The 24,413-nt window shown below is 40.5% G+C and overlaps 1 protein-coding gene and 1 long non-coding RNA gene across 2 annotated transcripts in view; one reads left to right on the plus strand and one right to left on the minus strand.

The window, feature by feature from the left end:
• On the minus strand, nt 1-22,191 carry Ctso (cathepsin O). Its single transcript, XM_052180305.1, has 8 exons — nt 22,048-22,191; nt 13,732-13,837; nt 13,026-13,165; nt 10,797-10,964; nt 8,669-8,790; nt 3,271-3,434; nt 2,460-2,552; nt 1-1,321 (listed from the first exon to the last, which is right to left on the minus strand). Exons 1-8 carry the CDS (start codon nt 22,153-22,155, stop codon nt 1,287-1,289), a joined length of 936 nt encoding a protein of 311 aa, XP_052036265.1. The 5' UTR covers nt 22,156-22,191; the 3' UTR covers nt 1-1,286.
• Nucleotides 21,156-24,413, plus strand: part of LOC127683234 (uncharacterized) — a 17,961-nt gene continuing 14,703 nt past the window's right edge. Inside the window, exon 1 of the long non-coding RNA XR_007977506.1 lies at nt 21,156-21,459. This is a non-coding gene — a long non-coding RNA (uncharacterized LOC127683234). The remainder of the gene's footprint in view (nt 21,460-24,413) is intronic.

Raw genomic sequence — 24,413 nt, forward strand, 5'->3', positions numbered from 1 at the left:
TCAAATATAGGATTCTTTATTATAAATGTTATCAATCCAGGACACTTAGGAGGTAACAGTCATTTTGAAAATTTAAAACTGCTTCTGCATTTGAAACTGGGTATTAGACATTTGCTGATAACATACTGAAAGTCATTAAGAACAACTATAGCTGGACTAAATTCCTTTCTGGATTCCTTCAGTAATTAGACTACCTTATTAAAAATGTTAAGAACTTTCTTCTGCCACTTCCCTACACTCTTTTGCACATTTGTTTGAGATTGCTTCTCAGTGGTACAGACAAAAGAGTACGGAGTTTTGTTCTTGATGCTATTATTCCTCTAAAAGACATAAACAAGGAACAATGTGAGTAGGTGTCGGAGAACTTTGTTTTTTAAATAAGAGATTGGGTAACAGAAATGGAATATAACCAATGGGACTGAGGTTTTTTTGGACTGAAAGGTGAACCACCAGGAAACCATAGAAACTGTATGGTAAAGGACAAGAAAGGTAATAAATGTGGACCATACTTCGTTCTCTACTACATCAGGAAGAAGGCAAGAAGCTAAACATTTTGGATGCTTGACAGTGAAGCTTTATAGACATTATGCCTCCCCAGAAGTAGCACGGGATACTCCCTATCACATAGCCATTGTGTGTTTCACTAAACTTCAGTTGGGTTGTCTCTCTGAAGATGGGATTCTCACATTTCTTCTTTGTGCATAGTTGTTCTATTATCTAGAGTAAGGTCCATTTGCTGAGATAAAACAACTGATATTTCAAATCTGTACACGTGGATTCCCATTTCAGAAGGCCACTGTAATTAATTGTGCGGTACACACCGAATCAGACTGAGAGTTCTTGTAGATGAGGTAATCTAAAGCTGGTGATTGTAAGTCACAAAAGAAAACAAACTTCATCATTTCTTTGATGAGATTTCTTCAACCTGACCAAAGTACTTCATTAAAATAGCCAGAAAGACAATAAGCAAGCAAAAATCCCAACTGCTTCCAGATGGAGGACACTCTGTGACTTCCCACCCAACTCTCAGAAGTATACTGTCCCACAGATTCTGTTGACCAGTCAATGTGCTGGGGAATTTCTATAAACTTTTGCTGTTCATCTCTGCAAAAATAGAATGTCCCGTGCTGCTTTACAAAATGCTAGTTGGCTCTAAGAACCTGTCCATAGACAAGATGTTGAAACCTGATGGTGCATAATGCTTAGAATTGAATATTATATTAAATCACACCATGAAGTGCATCATATTAGTAGTTATCTCTTGAGGAATCCAAAACATTTCATGATCACACGAAGACAGCAGCAACAGAGTCTGCGATGCCTGATACAAATGGTAAAAAAAGGGGAAAAAAGCATTAACAGTAATCAATTTCCTCTACACAATTTGAATTACAATTTGAATTTTCACTCATGTTTGGCATACGTTAGTGTCTTCTAACAAATTAGCAATTATGTCTAGAGGGAAGAAGACATCTGAGAGGTGAGAAAAGGCAGAGCCATGGAGGTAATTCTGAACCACATCTTCACTGTGTGCACTGGACTCACCAGACCCCACACTCCGGTCAGAGCTTTGAACACAGTCAACTTTGAAAGCAAACTAGACACAGCTCCCTGCCACCTTAAGAAGCTATGTGAGTCAGCCGCAGAGGCTCATGGGCAGCAGACTCTCAGCTGTGAGTCCCAATGGCACCAAGTGACTGAGCAGCAGGGGTCCAGGTGACTGCCTTGCTCTGAGAAGTTGGCTATTTCCAAAATGGAAATCATTTCGCTGTCTAATAAGACAGGTCAGTTATTAATTTTCATAGACTCTATGCTATGGGCTAAGTGAACAGTAATCACTAGATTGTAGCAAAACACTTAACTCTCCAATTTTGTTTGTCTCAGAGGCTTAAAGGGCCTGCACGTTTGTGAAGATTTGTGTGCCACATGATTAGAACTCATTACAATGAGAAACAAGTGTTTCTGCATGCACTTTAGTTTAACTCAAAGATTTAGAAAATATGATGGTTTTCCACACCCAAATCTTACACTACAGCTCTGAATACAGGTTTCAGCATCAGTTGGTGGACACTGAACCACCTCTTTCCAGATGCTCTTTTGTTAGGTTTGTTATACAATATAAAGGCATCTGCCATTTTGGTAAGTCTTGCAGTTTCTATGGGCATTGTGTAAGTCTTTTCCAGGTGACAAGTTGCAAATTAAGTCAAAAGAAGTGGTTGTACAAATTTTCATACTTTAACACAAAGAAAACCTAAATCCAATTTTTTTCATGTTTTCTTTGCTTTTGCAACATCGGAGATCAAATATATATATTTCTCATTTCATTAACAGGGTAAACAATGAGATTAACACTACAAAAGTACACTGAGCCCATTGGAAGCACTCATGTCTGTCATGATAATATATTCAAAAACCCTTCATATTTAGCCTGGAGTTTTCAACACAAATTTATGACTTACCACACACATTACCTCCCATTTTCACATGGGCATAGCCTTCTACTCCCCAAGAGTTTCCCCAGGAATTTCGTACCATCCAATATGGAGTATTTCCTACAAAGGTAAGATGATACACTGATAAACCCATACTGATTAGGAACAAATACATTTCCGTATTTAAATTGAGTATGCCATCAATGTATTTGCTTTGAGAAGCATACTATAAATATACAGCAATAATGTGCATTGACTTTCTGTAAATTATTTTCTGCAGGTGGTCTCTAAGTTCATTTTGTTTATTACAGAAGCAAACAGCCCAAGGCAAATGCGTTCCCATGGAATTAGCAGGTGGAGTGTTAAACACGTTTGATAAACTATCAGGTACTTCACTCCTGCCAACACTTACCCTAAACATCACAGATGAAACATTCACTTTATGTGAATTTAAAATTATCATTCACAGACTAGGCTGTGGCTCAGTGCTGGTCTTGTATATGAAAGCCACGGGATTGAATGCTTAGAACCACATGCACACACACACACACACACACACACACATACACACACACTGGCACACCCACACAGAGTGGGGGGGAGGAAGGAAGGGAGGGAGAGAAAGAGAAAGAAAGACGGGGAGGAAGAGAGAGAGAGAGAGTAGGGGAGAGGGAGGTGGGGAGAGAAGGGGCTATCAAAACCCTATTGATCTGTCAAGACAATTCCATGAAGACCATAGACAGGCAACTTCTGAGGCACAGCAGAACACCTCAGCAGCATCCACATAGCCTTAGTTATGAGCCCAATTTGGAGCAGGATTTGGTGACCTAGTACTTACCTGTTTTATCAAAGCCTGTGATGAGAACTGCATGGTTTGCCTCCCCACTGGAGCAGTGATGCTGAATTATGCCCCCCAGATAATCCTGCCAGCTCACCGCATCAACTATCACAACCAAGGGGCCAAAGGACAGAAGTGCTCTGGCCATTTCGTCTTCTTGGTTACTATCAAATGAAAATGTATACATAGGTAAAGAATTTAGCTTTTAAGGTAAAAGTAAAAATGACATTTTAAATCTGTGTTACATCAGTGTATGTTTAAAAACAACCACAAAAGACTACACAATGACATTAAAATGCAAGAAAAAATGACAGTCCAGGACTGTGTAGGACTCAAGGATGTTAGGAGCTCACCCTATTTCCATATCTTTTGCTATGAACTATTTCTGTTTTACAGTCTTCCCAGGGACCAGGAATTTTGGCCTTCCAGACATGTAACACATATTCCAATCAGCATGAAACACAAAAGAGAAACTCTGCATCCCTGTTGAGAAGATTTCCAGCAAATAACATTTTTGGGTGTATGAATCTCATTGGACAGAACTCTGGGACCAGCTCAGGCTTGTAAGGAGATATAGAAAAAAGTTTTATATTTGGTAAACAAAGCATTTCTTTAAACTTCAGGGTTCCTTTTAATAAAAGAAGGTGTAAAGTTTTGATATTTGTAAATACTTTGACACCTCTAGAGATGAATATCTGAAAAACAACAAGATCCACTTTTGTCAGTGAATGTTCAATGTTGGAATTACAAAGAAGACTCACTCAGAGGAACACTGGGAGAGGTGTCAAAAAATAAGGAAACTTCAAGATGCCAAGAGAACTAGGTGCTAGGTTACCAAGATTGCAAAGCAAACAGTTACTGATTTATAGCAAAATCTAATGCTACTCAACATTTGGCCTTCATCCATCCTAAATGTGTATGATCAAGCCACTATTTACATCTTTCAAAGGCCAGGTGAAGGATACTGAAACCATGGTACTGATAGTTAAGGCCGTAAAGATAGCATGTGGTGGTTTATTGCTACCACAAGCTATGAAGGATTAGCGGCTTTCAGAGTAAATGCTTCCTTACTGAGCCAGCTGCAGCCAGTTTCCAATGAGGGGACAGTCTACAGATGAAGGTCCTCTGAAAGCCTATCAGTACAATTGACTACAACAGAAACGATGACCTCATTGTACACAGGGGTCTTTCAAACTGATATTTGGCTTTTGGAATTGTTGCTCTAATAACTGGTGCACAGAAGCATTACAAATATGGGGAGAGAAATATAAAACTTTAAAAATTTTCATGCCCAAAGACTGGCTTCAGACTTCTCTGAATATTGGGTTCACATCCCACCTGTATACTGTAGTTATACCATCTACCATCCATACACTACACAAGTCTAAAATTATATAATTTAGCTGGGTGTGGTGGCACATGCCTTTAATCCCAGTACTTGGGAGGCAGAGGCAGGCAGATTTCTGAGTTCGAGGCCAGCCTGGTCTACAGAGTGAGTTCCAGGACAGCCAGGGCTACACAGAGAAACCCTGTCTCGAACCCACCCACCCCCTAAAAAATTATAGAATTTAATAGACTGTATGTTGGGTGGCATGTCTAGCATGAGTTTTCATTCTATACAATAAATCTATAATGAATCTTATATGGTTTTTAATCTTTATAATCTTTCTCTGCTTTCTCAGTTACCCAAGAACTAATTCAGCTCAGTCTAGGTTATAGTATACAATTCAACCTTTTTGTCTTAAAATTTTTTGAATATTTTGTAATTCATATATATTATCTATATTTACACGAATACAGTAGCCCCTGTCTACTTAAGAGAACAAAAAACACATAATAAGTCCCTCTCATCAACAATCCAGTTTCAAGGACACCAAGAAAGATGCTAAGCACTCAGGCAGAGAAGATGCAGAATGTCACCATTCTTCAGCGCCAAGTAGGGAGTCATCGACATAATTTAGTAACAATCTCTGCTTAGAGCCAGATAAGGAAACAGGGAAGGTGCTAGCAGATTAGATATAAGCCAGCCCATAGTCATGACTCTCAGATATCTGAACAAGTGACACTGCCATCATTTCTTCTGCAGAGAGCATAGCTTTCTCCAAGTTAAACTCTGTGGCCTGCCCTATGTGTGCCCTTTGTCAGTCCCATATGTCCTACACTGCTGAGAGCCAGTATGGATTTCCATGTGGTGACATTTTATTCTACAAATCAAGAACTTAATAAAATCTATAGTGATCAAAGAACACCCTTAAATTTTCTTGTCACCAGGTTTATTGTTTTAGGTCAATACTCTCTGTTACTGACACCTGGATATTATCTCCTCTTCCTGAGAGCTTGGTGTGATAATATGCTCTGTCCTGTGTCTGGATCCCCTGCAGGGCAGTCACTCCCTTCCCTTTGGTTATCTGCATAGAAGGTCTCACAGGACAGTTTGAGTAGTATGAGTCCTGGATCTGAGGAGCAAGAGTCCACGGGAGACAGCTAGCTTGATGGTGTTTTGCCTTAAGCCTGGGTGCTGTCTGTATTTTGACTCTACCCTCTTTGTTGATCTTTTCTGTTTCTGCATGATGTCTTGTGGAGGACTGGTGACTCACTTTGCCCTGCATGATATGATTTGAAAATTAGACTGTGAAGACTGTAGACCATGATCTCAGATCTAGAGAGGGTTATGAACAGGCTCAGAGGTAACAAGGCATGATCTTCATCCCAGCCTTATAGTCCATAACTCAGTGACCCCAAGTCGTAGGTTCACATCTGATACAAGGAGCGAGCCATGCCTGGGATCTGGACCCTAACCGATATATCTTCCTTGGTATTTTCCTTGGCAGATACCAAGGAAGACCCTCCAGCCCCAGCTCCCAGCACAGCAGTACATACTGCTGCTTCCTAGAATAAGGTGACCTTCCAATAAACCCAGGAATCATGCAGCATGGGCACCTCTACCTCAGAGGCACCCTCATCTAAAGGGTCTTATAAGGTGATTGATAGCAGTTTCGATAAGGCTCAGAAGTATGCATCTCACATGCAAGCGCAAAGTTCCTCAGTCATTGGCAGAAGTCATAAGTAAGATCCTGGCTGAAGAACAGAGCACTTTGCCATGTTCTTCTCCCCTGTCATGGTGTCTTGTGGACACTGCCCACATCTCTCAACTGTGCCGATATTTCCTTGATAATCTCCTCCTGCCTGAGACATTCTTACCTCATTCTGCTAATTCCGGATTTTCATTTTTTTTTTCAGTCTGAAAAGACTAGACTTTTCCATCAAGAAGGGTGCAGTACCAGGCCCTCAAAAAAAGAACACCCCGATTTTCACCTCTAGTCCCTTGGCAGGTCCTCATATACTGGCCTTGATCTCTTTTCTACTGGAGACACACTGGTCTCCTCCTTGCTCTGTAAGCTAAGCAGGCTTCTGTCTCAGGACCTCTGCACTCCTCTCCTCTGGTGGAGCAATGATACTACCTTCATGAGCTCATTAACTCGGGCTCACTCCTCAGGAAGGCTCCTCTGGTCAGCCCTTTCTTGGACTACATACCCTCCTTTCCCTGAGAGGATTCCTCGTCCAAATCTTTTATTTTGTCCCTTTTAGAAGCTCATTCACCAAACACACCATGTTTCTATTTGTGTTGTCTGTCTCCATCACCACAGCATGATCCTCAAGGACAGGACTTTGTTTATATTGTTTATTGTTCAATTTCCAATAATAAACACTGATCAGTAGTTATCAGACTAAAGGAATGAACATAAATTCATGGTCTTTATGAAGCCTGATTCTTGCAGTTTGAGGTTACTATGAAATGTTGAAAAAATTCAGAAAATGGCTGTAGGTATTATATAGCACTAGAGTATTCTCTCTCTCCATCCTCATTCATCACCCCTCCCCCATTTAGGTGAAACTATTCTTCTTTCTCTTTCCTATTCTCCACTTACTGTCTTGTACCCAGGAAATAGCTATTTCCTTGATTCCATGTAGAAGTCTGGCTTCTCCTTTGAATAGCTTTCCTTTACCCTCCAGGAATTGACAACTAATAAGGACATATTTTCTTATTTCAGGAAGTGGATTACTTTCATTCCCTAAGGGGACAATGGCCAAGGTCCTTATAGCCAGAACCTGTGCAGCCAGCCATGAAAGCAAGGTTCTATTGTGTGCTCTTAGGGTCATGTTCATGTCCTTTGCAGCAGGAAATTCATTGATAATCTTTAGTGTTCTGGGCACTTATATGTTGATTTAAAGGGCCATATTTTGTTCAAAGATCTAATTTTACCCCTAATTGCAATTATGTTCCATGTAGATGGCACTGGGACTAAGGCATAAGACATTCTATGTCCATGTCTGAACGAAATTCTTTTATTCCTGGTGATGTTTCAATAATGACAGAACAATCCAAAAAGTATTTAACAATGGTGTCAGGAGTTGCTTGCTTCTGTTGTTCAACTTCCTACTCTAAATATCCATTCTACTCTTCTTTGGTACTAAATGGCCTAAAGAGTTCTCTGGCCAACTTTGATTTTTTTATGTGATTTTTAAAGGTATTTTAATGATGATTTACTCTTGAACTCACCCAGATTCCCCCTGCTTTTTTATTTCCAGCACTCTTCCTTCCCTCTTGACATCTTTACTCATCCTGTATCATTGCCACACTCACACTACAAGCATGTCTCGCATTTTATCTACATTGCTGCAATCTTAGCTCCAAGTTTTAATGTGATTGGCCTGAGTTTTTCTAATAGTTGCTTACTTGAAAACTCCAAGGAATATAATGTTCAGAAGGGTTTCTTGGTATGTATCTTTGAGAGATTATAAAAATCACTTGTAAGCAGGGCAGTGGTGGCATACACCTTTAATCCCAGCACTTGGGAGGCAGAGGCAGGTGGATTTCTGAGTTCAAGGCCAGCCTGGTCTACAGAGTGAGTTCCAGGTCAGCCAGGACTACACAAAGAAACTCTGTCTCAAAAAACAAAAACTAAAACAAAACAAAACAAACAAACAAAAAAACCCAATCCAAACCAAACCAAACCAAAACACTTGTATTCCACATCCAATCCAAATCCATTGTATTTCATATAATATGAATTTGGATAGACTCAAATATTAAGACTGAGAAAAGGGCTCATTGTTTAATTATCTGAATTTTGTGAGTGGTGGTAGATATAAGTTATAACTTTAAACTCAGTTAAAAGCTATTCATTTTAAATTTCTTATTTATAGTGTGACTGTACATAGAATGTATAGATTAACTTTAATAGCCTTCTTTGACACCCCACTGTGACCATCAGTTGAATTCTTTAGTAGGAAGTTGGTTCTGAACTGAGAATATGCAATATAAGTGTGCCTTCAACAAAGTTATTAATTCTGAAAACAGATTGTGTAGAAATACACACACACACACACCAGTTACCTGAAGTCATATGCAGAAAAATCCTTGACAGAAACGCCAGATTGTGATGGAGGAAAGTAGCGGCACAGGCCATTTTCTGCCTTGAATGGGTATTGTGAATCCGCCACCAACCTCAACTGCGTCTAGAGGAAACAGAAAGTATTCTCTGCCAGTTTGAAAGGTTAAGTAGAGCTTAACTTCAATGCAGCCAAAGAGGTCAGGCCTAACCAAAGCAGCTTGTGGACAGTTTAATCTTAAAATTCTATCTGAAACCCGGGAGGTGATAGACTCTCAGGACTCAAAGGGAGGGACCTCAGATAAAATGCCAGAGTAGGGAGAGGGAACTTATAGAGCCCACCTCCAGCAGGAAGACTGGGCATCCAATGAGGGAGAGGGGGCAATCCCACAGGCACAACTCTGGCCCATAAGTGTTGCTGTCTGAAAGAATTTCAGGGATGGAAATAGAGAGGAGTCTGAGGAAAAGAAGGTCCAGTGACAGGCCCAAAGTGGGATCCAGCTGAAGGGGAGGCCCAAAGTGGGATCCAGCTGAAGGGGAGGCCCAAAGTGGGATCCAGCTGAAGGGGAGGCCCAAAGTGGGATCCAGTCTCCAGGCTGTGGAGCACTCACAAAAAGGTGAATAGCATGATCACATTCCAGATGACCCAACAAGCAGCTGAAAGAGTCAGATGCAGATATTTGCACCCAACCAATGGACAGAAGCAGCTGACATCTGTTGCTGAATTAGGGAAAAGCTGGAAGAAGATGAGGAGAAGGGCAACCCTGTAGAAGAACCAGCAGTCTCAATTAATCTATAACCCTGAGATCTCTCAAACACTGGACCACCAAAGAGCCAGCATATACCAGCTGATATGAGGCCCCCAAAACACATAAAATAGAGGACTGTCAGGTCTGTGTTCATTCAGAGATGATGCACTTAACCCTCAAGAGACTGAAGGCCCCAGGGAATTTAGAGGTTAGGTGGGGTGGGAGATGGGCACATCCACATGGAGACAGAGAGTTGGGGAGAAGGTATGGGATGTGGAACAGTTGGAGGGTGGACAGAGGAGGGATAAAATATGGAGTATAGATGAATAAATAAATAAATAAATTTAAAAATAAAATAATAATCTAACTGCCATCACTAGGTGCTTGTACCAAACATCCAAGAAAGTAGGAATCCTCAACTTTTACTTTTTTTATGCTTTCCCTCTCAGGATCACATTTCCTGAGGGCATACTAGGGCAACACACTTTCCTTCCAGGGTTCCTAAGACCAAGGCAGTAATGCGCTGTGGCCAGACAGTAGCCAAATATTCTTCCTTCATACTGCCGAAATATCTCTTGATGTGCTGCATTTCTTGTGGTTGCCTGTACAGGTCCACAGGCTGAACTTCTTCAAAGGGTGGAGGCACAATCACTGTTTTCTATAATGTGGCTAGAGCAGTCACTGGCCTGTAAAGTGAATGTGGAACTGGAGGGCATTTGGGTTTGGTCAACACTGACTGGATGAATTTTACAAAGGCCTCTTATTTTCTCACTTCATGCTACTGGTGCTGAATGTGGAAGAGTCAGAGGGAAGAATAACAAACCCAGGCTGTGACAAAGGGCTGCTGTGGCATGTGTGTATGTGTGTGTGCGCGCGCTTGTGTGTGTGTGTGTGTGTGTGTGTGTGTGTGTCAGCATATAGTTTTATCTGGCTTGGTGACATAATTCCAACTTGTGGTATCCCAAAAGTCATTCAGAACAACCATGGAAACAAGTTTCTGCATGTCCTCATCTTTCTGAGAATTTAGATGACAGGTTTCCATGCGAAAATTACCTACTAAGAAAAGTGAAGAAATCTTTACAATACCTTTCTGAAAATGTGTTTAGGATGTCTTCACCCCTCGATAGATTGATAGCTAATTTTCCTGGAAGCCATTACTTCTAGTATCTTCAGGGTATGGGATGTAACACACTTGAGCTCTGGCCAAACACATGCCTGGCCTTGTTTGATTCCCTACAGTATATAATTTTCCTGATTAAGTCATTCAAGCTTTGTCTACTTAGATTTCTGAACACTGAACCTTGCTTAATATAGGAGGAGTAACTGGATTCTGTGAACACAGCACATAAGAGGAAATGGGGGAGTAGAAAGTGGAGATGATTACCTCATTTAGCCAGCTCAGAGCACCGAGAGGAGAGCCACCGTGGCAGCCATAATTATTATAGGAACAGTCGATGACTTGCTGCACACTCAGGTAATCCAGAGGTTTCCCTTGAATTGCACATGCTGACTCTATTGCACTCACCACGCTGAAGGCCCAGCATCCTCCACACTGCTCAGAAGACAGGATTAGTGAATGCTAGCATACAGTATCTAAGTTAAATTAACCAGTGTCTGTAGATACAGCCATACAAAGAAAATAATAATAATAATAATAATAATAATAATAATGTTTCCAAATATCAGAAACATATAAAGTAACCATTCATTCAAAATGAAATTAAGATTCTCTCTTGAGCATTGCCATCTCATTAATTATTAAAACTAAATCAGCAATGTCACTACTACAAACTAAGTAAGCCAGGTTAATAAATCAGGGGAGGTCAAGAAAACACTTAGAGGGATGATTGTTTTATGATTAGTCAGTAACTTCTGCTTATGAATCACTGCTTCTTGGAAAAGAGTAAATGGGTTCTAAGGAAAGGCAGTCCCCACATGAAAATTTTACAGTCTGAAGGAATAGCAGGAGGGGGAGGGAGGGGAAGGGTAAGAATTCAAAAACTTGGCGAAATCATAAAACCACACCATATCCTGCAGAACTAGCACAACGAAGTCTTGAGTGTACTTGTTGGATGATGCTCTGAATAAAACTGTGCTTTTCAAAGGTCTTACTTAGGTCTCTAACCTCAGTCCCACAGCAAAGGAAAATAGTCACCAGCTGAAGATGAACTGATCTTCTAATCTGAGAAAAGTGAGCGTGACTGGGGACAACACACCCATAGCTACCATCAGTTGAGCCACTGAGGAGGATCCTATAGAAACCCACTACTGCTGAGTATTTAAATTCCTCTGGGAAGGACTGGATTCACACATAACCTACTACTTATTTGCTTACTTACTTACTTACTTACTTACTTACTTACACACACACACACACACACACACACACACACACACACACACACACAGATGCAATGATTCTAATCTAATTGGTGGCAGATTCTAATGACCAACTATAAACACCTAACCTGAGAACTAGGAAAGAGCAGTTTAACCAGATAGAAACTAGCACCCTAGTGGGTACAATGCCCTTCCCATGCATGGAGGGGGGGAGGGACCTAGCTGCTGATGCCACCTGTGAGTGCCATCCTGTGGCTGTATGGTCGTCTGTGATTGGCTACATAACCTATGCTGATGGTGGAATACATTGTAGTAGGAAATGTGATCTGAAAAGAAAAACGGCACATACTCTTGAAACTTCCTCAAGCTACATGGGCCACTGTGTATTACAAGCCCCACCCATCCCACACTGTGCTGCCATTTTCTTTCCTACATAAGTCACTTTCCAAAAAAATCTTCCCTCTCAGCACTCACATCTGAAAGCATACTGTGGGTCCTTTTCATGCTATATTCCATTGACATTTTTATGTCTATTGTTGTCCTTAGATATTTGTAGATCCTTCAACAAACAAAACCAAAAAGTATTGCTTTGTTTGTTAGGTTTTGTGTTTGTTTTAAAAATGTTTCAAAAAGCTTTTAAGCACTGTGACCTAATCTGGTTGTTCCATATCCACTCTCCCCTTACCATCAAACTTGGACTTAGCTGATCTGTAACAAGCATATGTAATCTTGAATCTATTCCGAAGACACTTCTAGGGACAGAGGTTGGGTGATATATGACATTATAGGTGAGTATGCAGAACTTGCCTTCCAACAGAGCTCACAGGATGAAGTAAAGGTTAAAATCCAGACACTGTGTGACTAGACTCAGTTCATTCTCTGGTGCACTTTCCTTTTGAATTATCTATACAGCTAGTAATTGCATTTTTCTTCCAGCAGTTAGTCCTAGATCTCCTGGTTTGCATAGTAGTATGGCTACTGGGATATATATATATATATATATATATATATATATATATATATATATATATATATATATCCTTGAGGTGTATATGCATCCAGGGCAAAGGTCATGGGTAAATCAGCACACTCGGGCAGGTTTAAAAGTCAGACCTACATAACTATCTCTCCTTCATCAAAGAGACTTCTCTTCTCTTTTTTATAATGGAGGCGTGATTCTACATAGAAAAAAATCATGGGTTCCTTGAATTTGACCAATAGTTACCTTCTAATGCTTAGAAGACAAAGAGCAAAAAAACGATGTCGTGCTTACCATTTTCTGGTTTCTTACTTCATTTATAACATGCTTGTCCCTCCAGTCAAATCTCAATGGTAAAGACACATTGGGGACAGGTCTCTGTCCTTCTGCTGGGTATCTGGGAGCCCAGGCAGGTTTGCTGCCTAAATACAAAGCTGTACAGAAAGGAGAAAACACAATGGAGAAAGTATAAGATGAAGGGCTTCTCTGGGGACTTGTTTTTGAAATACCTTGTAAAGCAAAACAGCCACTACCTAGTTGGCCTGTCACATGGGATTTTTTTCCTCAGTGCTTTTTGTAACAATAAATGCACTTTACTGAAACCTAGGAATGCAATTTTAACAATGGGACTAGAGCTGATGTAACATGACTTGCTTGAGAGAATTAGGCCACTCATGACAAATGTGTATAATTGACATTGTTTCTTTTATTATTACTCATGAAACCATGAATATTTGAAACAGAAATGGTGCTAGACAACTACCAGCATGATGAGAAAATTGATAATTGCAGCTACTTGGATGTGCATATAAATGTATTTAGTTATTAAATAATGATCAGTGAGAAGTAGTCCTTAATTCACTTCCCTTATGTTTAGCACATGGTACATACTTCAAAGTTGGCATCTTAAAATACCAATCATCACATGATTTATGAAATTTTCAATTAAAATACTCCTTATAAAATCAGTAAATTAATCAAAAGTACTGCCAGACCTTACCTTTAAACTCTTCAGGAAACAGATAAGAAAACTGATTTACTCCATAGAAGGCAGTAGAGTTTTCACGAGGAAAAGAATTCAAGTATCGGTGTCTATTAAGGCTTTCCTAAAATAAGGAAAACAAACTTGATATATCTACTATTTCAGTTTACAGAAGTCATAAATGTATAACTAACTTGGAGGTATTTTTTGGGGTGCAAATGTCAAATCTGATTTTTCAGGCTGGGCAAAATGTGCTGTATGCATCTGCAATTCTGTAATTCCCCACACATTCTGACATTGTGTCACACACATACTTTTTAAAGTGTCGACAAGCACTAGACACTGGTGACATACTGTAATTAAACAATTATACATAGGAAATGTGTCCTGCATGCATTTTTCCCCTCTGTGCAGAGAAACAAAGACTAAAAAGGGGCTAAGTTAATAAACGAATGAAGTCCATTCTTTTAAGCTGAATTCAAGATTGTCATTTGGGACAAAAAGGTTTTACAAAAGATTCAGTCCTAAAAATCTCCCCAGAAGAAGGCCTGGTTTTCCTAGTTAGCTAAAAGAAAAAAGTGTAATCATAACTATGTGTCATCAAAATTTATCTTAGGTTTGCTTTTTCTATAAAGATCCTTAAATTTCCCAACACCGGCTCATCACGCATGCTACAAGGAAATTCAGGGACCACTCTTCTCCATGCTAGCCTGTGTATATATTGACTTTTGCACTTAAGTGCTTTTGTTTATGACTTAGAAAACAGTAAGCAAAACAAGGACACGTTTATCAGTCTGAATTATCACTATGTGACCCACACTGAAGACATGTCCAGAACACAACATCTCCCCCTCAGCCATCTGCCTTTTTATAATGACACATGTGAAATTTCCATAGGCTCCCCTCTTAATGACCTTTGCCTGTTGATTTTCAGCAAAATCATGGCTGAGACTCAACATGGTCTTGCTCTAACTGAATGTGACTAGAAGGACTGCTAACTAGTGAATTTTATAAGTCGTTTTGAGTTTCAGGAACTTGCTTGTGGAGAAGCAATGGTTTGAATGTAACCCACAGATATACATCCAAAAATAAAACTAAAGTTAGAAGGCAATTTTTCATTGACAAGAGTGATAACACAGGCCACCAATCATTCATAAGATGGCTGATTACTTTCCTAAGCTGGAGAAGGCAGGGCAGGAATGGAGAATGCAGGGTGTTTGGAACCCTCGTCAGCCATGGCCACATGCAGCTGCGAGAACTTGTGTGGCAAGCCTCCATCTGTGGGAGTTGAGCTGTTGGTGGCAGAATTGTCAGGAACCCTCTGCAGGAAGCTACGGTTGTTAGGGTGGCAAACAGCTGATGTCTGAGTTCTAAGGCGGGCTATGTAAGACAGACACAGAGAGTCTTCTGATAGATTACTATTAAATAACAGCCACCTGGAGATTTGACCTGTGCAGAAAACAAACAAACAAAAACCAGCAAAAAGCCCAAACAAACAAACAAACAAAACCAAACAAGAAACCAGGATTTCTGTCTCGATGTTCTCTATCTCTATCATTCAAGGTCAGTGTTAGGCTGCAGTCTATGGCCGAGCCTGGCTCTTCCTGTTCTCTGATAAGTGAGTACCTGGGATGAGGTAAAATGTGAAAACAACACATAAATTACCATATTGGGCAGGAAAAGGCTGTGATTACCATGCTTCTGGCATTAGGAAACTAATTATTTTGACCAATAAATTTTACAACTTGTATGAAGTAGAAAAACTGCTTAAGAACATGGACAAAATAGAAAACATGAACCTTTATCAATTTACAGCATTAAAACTGTAATAAAATTTGACCAGAAAGAAAACACTAGTTCCAGATGGCTTCAATGATGAATTCCATCCAAATAAGAAGGAAATAACATAAATATGACAGAAAACAAAGGCAAAGGATATTTTGCAACTTAAACAAGACCAATGTGACCTTGAGTCCGAACCAGAAAGAGTCATCCCCAGAAATCAGGACTGCACATGAATAACTCTCATGAATATAAATGTAAAATCCTTAGTGAAATATTAATAAATCAAAACCTGACAGCATTTCAGGCAGACAATACATCATAATCAAGTGGAGCAGATACAAAAGTGGTACACGCACTAGCACAGGAAAACTCCAACATAAGGAATCTCTTTAACCTAATAGGGAGCCAAATGACATGGAGTTCTTCCACAAGACACTGTGTGTTGTCTGGGATCTACAGCATGTTGGGGTTTGTGAAGCTCAGACTATCTGGTCACCAAGCAGAGTAACAGTATTAAAAGAAAACAACATAAGATTGATCTATTGCAAATACTTGCAGACCTAACTGGAAATGATTAGAAGACAACTACCAGACCTCCTCTAAGATGTGGCTCTCACAGCAGCAGCAGCCACCCACGGAGAGCTCCTGTGAATGATGATCTATTTCACTTGCTATACCAGACACCAGTTTCAGGCTTCCCTATGTCAGTAGTATCACTCCTGCCTTCCTCAGCCCTCTAGATCTCTGCCAGGGACAGTCTACTTATCACTGCTGAAGTCTTGGAGTTCTGTGTCATTCTGTTGCTACCCTAATTTCACCTCCCTCCTTTTAACTCTAGTAACACTAAAAACTCCTCCCTACCAGATTCTGAGGAAACAGAATCCTCTTACCTCCCTGGGCTCAAGATTTGAAATAAACTGAAATAAATGTCTTACCATCAAAATGCAATGTAAAGGTACGTATTCAATCTCTGCCCCGCTGTCTTCATGGACAAATTTGGTTACTAGCAGAATATAGGGACTAACTATAATATTGTTGGGAATATACATACACATCATATACATGTATACATACACATATACATATTGCAATCACAGCAGGATAAGTGCCCAGTTAAATATCCTCAAGCTCTATCTTCATTCTTAAAAGCAGAACATTATAGGAAACCTCATTCAAAGACCCTGGTTTTTCACCTTGCTTAGGTTAGAATGCAACAAGTATTTCTTGTGGTACTACAAATGAAGCCTAGCTACTACAGCAAACAGTCTGCTATTGTACTCATGATACAGCAATGCTGTCAGAACAGGCGATCTCAGAGCAGAATGCAAGGCTAGCTTTAACCTAACACGAGGCTCACAGTGTTTGAAATTGCAGTTCATTTCTGGGATTTTCTGTTCTTTCCAGCCACTGTACTCGTGCCCTCCAATTTGGACTGCTGAAGCAAATGTCTCGAAGCCTTAACGGCTGGGAGTCTGCATATGACAGAGAGCAGGCTAATGGTGAATTAGTGAGTTCCAACATAAAGCAGCAGAGGCTATGATGGTGTGTAGGTACATGGTAACCATCTCTAAAGCTACATGCAATGTGCACAAGTGCAAATTGGGGTAGAATATGAGGCGTTACATATGTGAAGTACATATCCTACCACTGAACTGCACTCCAGCACTTAGGTTGGAATCACAACTGTATTTAAGAGGGAAAGACATGAAGAGGAAGTGAGATAGTCCTTATACAAGAAAAATCAGAGTAACAAACAAGAGCCTTTCAACAGATATAATGGGAAGACAACTACAGCAACCTACTTTCTATTTTGTTTAATTGACTGATGTACAATGAGATATCTGATGCCTTAGTGAAAGAGAATTTAAGGATAAAGAATTTGAGGAAAATTCCCAGTTTTTATAAAAAAAAATAGGAGAAAATCTGCCTCTTTGATTTTGATAACTATCATACACCCACAAACGTCTCTAATCAACACTGCATCTTAAGATCCCAACTCTAGAAAACCCTATCTTGTTACCCTTCCAAAGACTTCAGACAGCCAAGCTTCTTCTACCCCTGCCAGTTAATTGTGTGATAATATTATGGAATCTCTTCCTTACTAACTTGCTTTACTGGCCTAGCAAAGTTGTTTCTTTAGTGCTTGGAAATGCTTCCAATCCCACAGTTGGAAAAGACAAAAACAATGTTTACTGGAAGTCAGAGGCAGAAAGAGCTGTTCGCATCTGGTAGAGATAAAAGATAGCACTGCAGATAAGGGGCCTGGACTGCTCTCAAGTGGAAATTAGGCTGGAGTTTTAACATTCTTCAGAAACCGACATTTTTTCCGAGAGATCAGAAAGCCTCTCATTCCACCTCTGGTGTCTTGACTATCCACACCTTTCCAAGCAGGAGAAACAACATAGCACAGGATTGTTTTGTGTATGACAGTTGATAGTCACAGATATCTTCAACTAGAAACCCATGGGGTATTAGGGAGGTCTTCAGTCTACCCCCTAGAGAACAGTCAGAGAACTTTTTTTCTTGCTGGTTGTTAATATAAAGACCAAATTAGACATATACATTTTTTCCTTTCAATAATGTCTGCAAAAAAGGCAAATTCTGAGGAACAATTTCTTGGGCCCTTTGTTCTCTAAGAAGAATGTTCAAAGCTACCAAGCCCAGTTGAGGAACGGGAAGGTTAGATGCCGCGGTGGCCCAGTGATGTCTGTAAAAATGATATTTTACAGACAGAGGCAGAAAAGAAATGCCTCCTGGGAAGAACGGAACTCTCTGGAAGCTGTGGAAGCTGATAATCTGACCTGGCAATTTACTGTACTCTCTTACTTTCTTGCTATTTAAAATGAGCCATTAGTTCCCAAGTAGCAGTTTGCCTTGACTTCCTCCTTTTCTCTCTTCACCGGGATTCCTAAGGCCTGGCTGATAATTGTTCCTCAGAATTTTTCATTAGGTACCAAGGCTGGTCTTGAACTCCATGTCTCCAGTGACCCTCCTGCTTTAGCCTGTCAAGTACCTAGGGCTGCATGAAGTCACCCCATTGCCCATCTTGTAAGGTCTCTTTATTCTGAGCTCATTTTTTGTTAAGCTTTGATCTTATTGGTCCTCACTGGCAAATCCTCAAGTGTGGTGGGTAACAAATCTGTTCCACATATGCATGGAAGAATGTTCTCTCTGGAAGGTCTGGTAAATCTAAGCAGGAACAAACATACACAGACTACAAGCAACATGATCTTGTTCTCTCAAGACATGGGAATTGTAAATCCCAGATAAGAAGATGAGACTTATGATATCCCTCATTAAAATGGGATCATTTTTACATGTGCTTTTATGAATTGAGAGAATCTATTAAAATGAATTATAATACCCCACATATATAATATGCTGTTTATTTTCAGTTAGAGTACATTGGATGAACTTGTTTCTACCTTCAAAACTACTATAACTATTGAGGTGACATGTGTCAGTGTAATATAACCTCTCGGAGGCCCCCCACATACATTATTCTTCACGTGTCACTAAGGGCATCTACATCAGTTCCTAACACAGGATAATTGACAAATAAATTGTAGGACAAGTAAATGGTCAGAAGGATTAACGAACAAACATTATCAGATCTGAGGTTTTTACAGGTTTTACTATATTTCCATTTAGATGATCTGTGCTTTAAGCTAAAAATAACCTGAAAATATCTGTGGAACAAGATTGTTTACTCTCAAAGTCACCTCTTCATGAAAGTTCTCAAGCAGACACAGATGAGGTGTACTTGGAGGAGATAACCTAGATATCTGTGGCTCATCATAAACACTCATTTAAACACGTTATAATAATCTACTTATATATAAATGAGCTCGGACACATACACAGGTTAATGAAGACGTAGCATGAGCCATCACAGTGTTGAGGCAAAGCTCCTCATTGTATGTGAAGCCACACACTCGGTGGCATGTGAAGATTATTCTGAAGGGAGCATGAAGACAGCTTCTATTGAATCCCTTGCTGCATCTCTAGCCTCTAATGTCCTCCTACGCTAAGAATACAGACTGCTTTTGGTCACTGGTGGAGGGCAGTTAGGGCCCTGGCATTTCCCTTTTGTTTTCTAGAGAGACAAACAGGTCTCCTCTACTGCATGCTTCACAGAGTACTATGCCTCCTCAGATTCAAAGCTACAGCCAAGCATGGACAGGAACATTAAGTAAGCATACAGCTCTCCTCTATTTTAGTAGGCCTTCCATGGTGGTTTTTGTCGTGGTATCAAAAAGCTGAGTCTCTCATCCGCCTTCCACGGGAAAGGTGAAGGTAAAGTGACGATCATCAGCCAGTGCTCAGAAGAGACCAAGAGCAGAAAGCCAAGCCCACCATGCAGGAGCGTGGCTCCCCTTCCTCCCCTTCCCCTCTCCTTCAGGTAGCATGTAAGACATCCCATAATAAGCCACGGAGGAGTCTTGTCTCATTGAATAAGGATGTAATGATATTTGGGAGGGCTGCAGTTTAGCTTTCCTTTAGGGAATATTCAGTGGAATTGAGAGTGTTTCATGACTCAATTTTGCTTTGTAACATACTTTAAAATGTTTCATTTCATTGTGAAACAAAGGGATTTTGTAGATTCTGTATACAACGTGCCTAGTAAGAAAACAGTAGAATCTCTAATCAACTAATTCAACAGAGGACATGATTTTATAAAAAATTGACGCTTTTTTGGACGTATAAGCTGAGTTTTACTTACCATATATTTTAATCCTTACTGCAAAGCCAGAAGAATCCTTAATACCCTTACTCACCAACACTGCTCTCCAGCTGGCATTATCCAGGAGGACTCACTGCTTGTAGCTACCATTTAAGGACTAAATGCTCGGAAAGCAGGCCACCCAACTTATCAGGAAAATTCCTGCTAACAGGAACTGCTTGGAAAGCTGTTTCAGTGTTTTTAACCCAAAGTTTTAAAAATGTATTAAGATTTGAAACATTTTCTTCAACTTCCAACCTTTACTTTCCCACACAGAACCTTGGTTTTATTTCTGCTCAAAAGAGAATCTAGACATATGTCTGGGAATTACAATTTCTTCATGAGTAAAATATGAGTAGGCATGAAAATTATAATTCACACACACAAATTTGATTTCATAATAGTGACTATGACTGCTGTAATTGTGACTGTACATTTACTAGAATTAGGAATTTCTGTTGAAATAAACCTTTGAGCATATTTCTGTGCGTGTTTCTACATAGGTGTAACTGAGTAAGGAGCCCATTGTAAACTTAGGAGGCACTGTGTCATGTGCTGGGGTTCTGGAATGAGTAAAGACGGAACAGTGAGCTGGGATACAGTATCTGTGTGCTTCCCTCCCTGGCTGTTGATGTAGTGTGGCCAGCTGCTCCACACCCATGCTACCATGACATCCCCACCATGAGAGACTGTCCCCTGAAAGTGTGAGCCAAAGCAGACCCTTCTTTTTTTAATCTGCTTTCGTTGGAAACCTCCCTTTATTTCAACAAGGAGGAAAGAAATCATACACTTACATTGTTGGCCTTCAATATTCAAGATTAAAGATAAAAAACGATTTTGCCAATAAACACATTATCAACACCCACGACACTGAGTACTTCACCCCAGTGTGTCTGGTGCATCAGGAGATGGAGTCAAGGACAGGACTCAGTAACACACAGGCCAAAAACTTTGGTGAGAAATAGACAGACAGCTCTCTGATAACAAGAAATGACCTCAAAAGTAACAAAAAGGAGGGGGGGGGGAAGCACACATTTTGATTTGAGTACAACACAAGAGTAGCTAAAGCCAAAGAAGGCCTGACTGAATACTGGAATTTCTCAGGCCAAAGAGGACAAGCAGAAGAGGGCGGAGCTATGGAGTCCCATGGAAATTTCAGAAAATGACGTCAGGAAACATTAGCTAACTGGCCCACCAGCGCCATTCCTGAATTCAGACAGACTCTTGAGTCAGAACAGGTGAGTTTTCTTTTCTAATCAAATCAGAATGGCATCTTCTCAGATGTCATATCCTATCAACTATAGCAACTAGGGCCAACTGGAATCCTCATTCCGGTTAGTTTTCCTGGTTACTGGGTATATGTATCTGTGGTTAGCTAATTGCTCCATTTCAGAATTTTAAGGTTGGCGAGTAATTGAAGAATTATTAAGAAAAATTTTAAAAAGCAATCCGAATTTAAGGCAATGAAATGTTTCCTTCTGATACACGTCAGTCTCCAAGTCAGAAAGAACTTTATAGGAAAGCAGTAGACAGGCAGTTCGAGGACAGAGAAATCATTAACCCGAATCAAGGAAGAGGGAGCCAGTGCCCCCTGCAGGCGGCTTTATATACGACAGGGGCAAGTTTGGTGTGGGAAAGGCTTTGGGATTGAGAGGATACTTCTTCCCTTTAGCTTTGTCTTGGACGTCTTTTGGTGCTTTGGGGTGCGGCGCTTAAATCCTTGCCCTGGGGAATGAAGGCTCTACTAGGGAAAAGCGCGCTTGGAATTTGGGTCCCTCCCTAGGATTCCCGGGGCAGCGGACAAGTAGAGGGAGGGAGCTTGGTACCCGCAAGGCTGCCGCCTCCCGCTGGTGGCTCCATGGCCGCGTCCCGGCGACCCTTCGGCCTAGACAGCAGGAACACAGAAGCAGGAGGATCGCCAACCGAGGCTCCATCCCGGCCAGAGGTCCTCTGCGCCCAGCCCGCTTTCTCTTTCGGTTTCTCGGCTCCGCCCAGTGCCTGAGTTGGGTGCCCGCCCAGAAGTAGAAAGCTGCTGGGGTCCCCGCTGTTATTATTATTATATTTTTTGGTTGGTGCTTCTTGGGATTATTGACTTTTTGTGCTGCTATTTAGCATCAAGAGTTTCCCTCTTATCTAATGGGAAAGAGAGCAATGAGGGATTTATACGAAAACAAGAAGATGCGAACGATTGTGTTTCCTGCTGTCTGAGATTAAGCCCATTATTTTTCTTCCTGCTGTTTCAAGTTGAATATGTGTTCGTTTAATGTGTGTAAATTTAAATCAGCAGGTTGTATGAGGGCATATGGTGTGTGCTTCCCTCTATGGATGCTTACAAATACTTGACAAAATTGTTGCTGCACAAAACCACACAATTTCTTGTGGCCATCACCACTTGTAGAAAGCTGCACCCGCTTCCGAAGTTTGTAATGAAATTTAGCTAAGTAATTCTCAACACTTCATTATATGCTGAGCACGTTCTGTATATTTCTCTGTTTCACTGTTAAGGCTGCTTTAATTTTTCTTATTATTTATTATTTTGTTTGCTTCTTGCTTGGCTTATTTCATAATCCACCCACCTCACTTCCTGTCCCTTGCTTTAATTAGCTGCCCCCTGCTTTAATTATTTTTTTTTTTAAATCTTGCTTCCTTTTACGGTGGTGCTGGTGTTTCGAGTGCAAAAGAAACAAGGGGAACCTGTTCAAACCAGTCAATATGTCTGCCTGCTCACACACATCTCAACTTAGGTTTCTGGTACAGTGTGTCAGAGCTTTCCTTAAAAGAAACTGGGTGACTTAAGATCTGTGATCCCTGGTTACCCTTGGGAGAAGGTGGCCGGCTGCTTCTCAGAAGGGCTTATGCACACGAAATGCAAACTATTGTTTTGGAGTGAATCCTTACTCTGTGTTTCTCTTTTATCCCTTCTCTATTGTCCAAAAGCAGATCCTTCATAGATGAACTGTAACCAGGTTCCCAGAAATGGGAATGTCTGTACTGTTTCTGTCTTAGCTTCTGTTCTGGCATCTATCTGAATAATCTAATCCTAGTGTTCATTTTCTGGGTCCCCCATCCCCAGGCCTACCCCAACTGCCCTCCTTAAAACCCTAAACCCCTCCCCTCCCCACCCTACTCTTGTTGGATTGCCCCATTGCCTCTAAGCATCTGTAGCCTTTTGAACCATAGCACTTTTCTGGAATTACAGCTTCCTGAGAGCGACAATTTTATTTCTTTAGTCTCTTATAAACCAACAACATATAGTGGGCATTCAATCAGTAAATTTTTGTTGACATTAACTTACTAAATTTAGTTCTTTATTTTGATCACAGCAATTATCCTGAGGTTGGCCATTTAAGCATAAATGTTCTAATTCAAAGGATTGTCAAACGACATAAATTATGATCAGAAAAATAACTTCAGTTTAGTAATAGAGGAAGAGAATGCATAGAGATGAGTCAGCTGCCAGAAAGGGTCACTTGCACAAGTATTGCTGAGATTAGCATAAGCAGGAATCTGTGGGCTCCTTGCTATCTCAGTTACATCTGCATTGCTAAACTTTCCTAGAGGAACATCGCCTTATCACAGAGGGTCTAAAGGACCTCCCTGGTGTGTCTCTTCATGCCCAGCTCATACTTTTTATCACTAGGTTTGCATCAGAGAACACAGTTACTCCCTGTACCTAATAAAAACTAAAGCTATAAATCAGATGTTGTTTCTGCAGATATGAGAAGGCCATGACATCCACAGTGAAGACATCTGGAAAAGGTATTTAAAATAGATTATAATGGGTCCCGGAGAGCCAGGTTCATGCATCGTGACAGTGATAAAGTGGGTGATAGAAATCACTATCACTGGAGGTAAAATTCATAATACTTCATGAGCAAAGAGGCCTCTATTTTCACTTTACAATGATGGCTTCTGTAACCATGTCTGTGGCTCCGAGAAGAGAGAATTCTTCTTAGGCTATTGCTCAACCAACAGAGATAAACAGAGATAAAATGTGCAGAAAAGCAGACAGAATTTTCTCTGAGATTGATAACCTAGCCATATCAGCCAGCTTCCTATTACTGTAACAAAATAGCTGACACCACCAATATACAAAGAAAAACGACTTCTTTAGACTCTTGATTATGAAGGTTCCAGTCTAAGGTCGGGCAGTCGGATTCGTTCCTTTGGCTATTTGTCACAGTTGAAAGAT

This window comes from Apodemus sylvaticus, chromosome 4, assembly GCF_947179515.1.
Source record: "Apodemus sylvaticus chromosome 4, mApoSyl1.1, whole genome shotgun sequence".
Lineage (NCBI taxonomy): Eukaryota > Metazoa > Chordata > Mammalia > Rodentia > Muridae > Apodemus > Apodemus sylvaticus.

Coding starts and splice junctions, on each gene's coding strand:
- Ctso (XM_052180305.1), bottom strand. CDS start 22,155: ATGGAGCCTCGGTTGGCGATCCTCCTGCTTCTGTGTTCCTGCTGTCTA. Junction 10,965..13,025: donor AAGTAAGAAACCAGAAAATG/GTAAGCACGACA, acceptor TCTTCTGAGCAG/TGTGGAGGATGCTGGGCCTT. Junction 1,322..2,459: donor AATGGGAGGTAATGTGTGTG/GTAAGTCATAAA, acceptor CATTTGTATCAG/GCATCGCAGACTCTGTTGCT.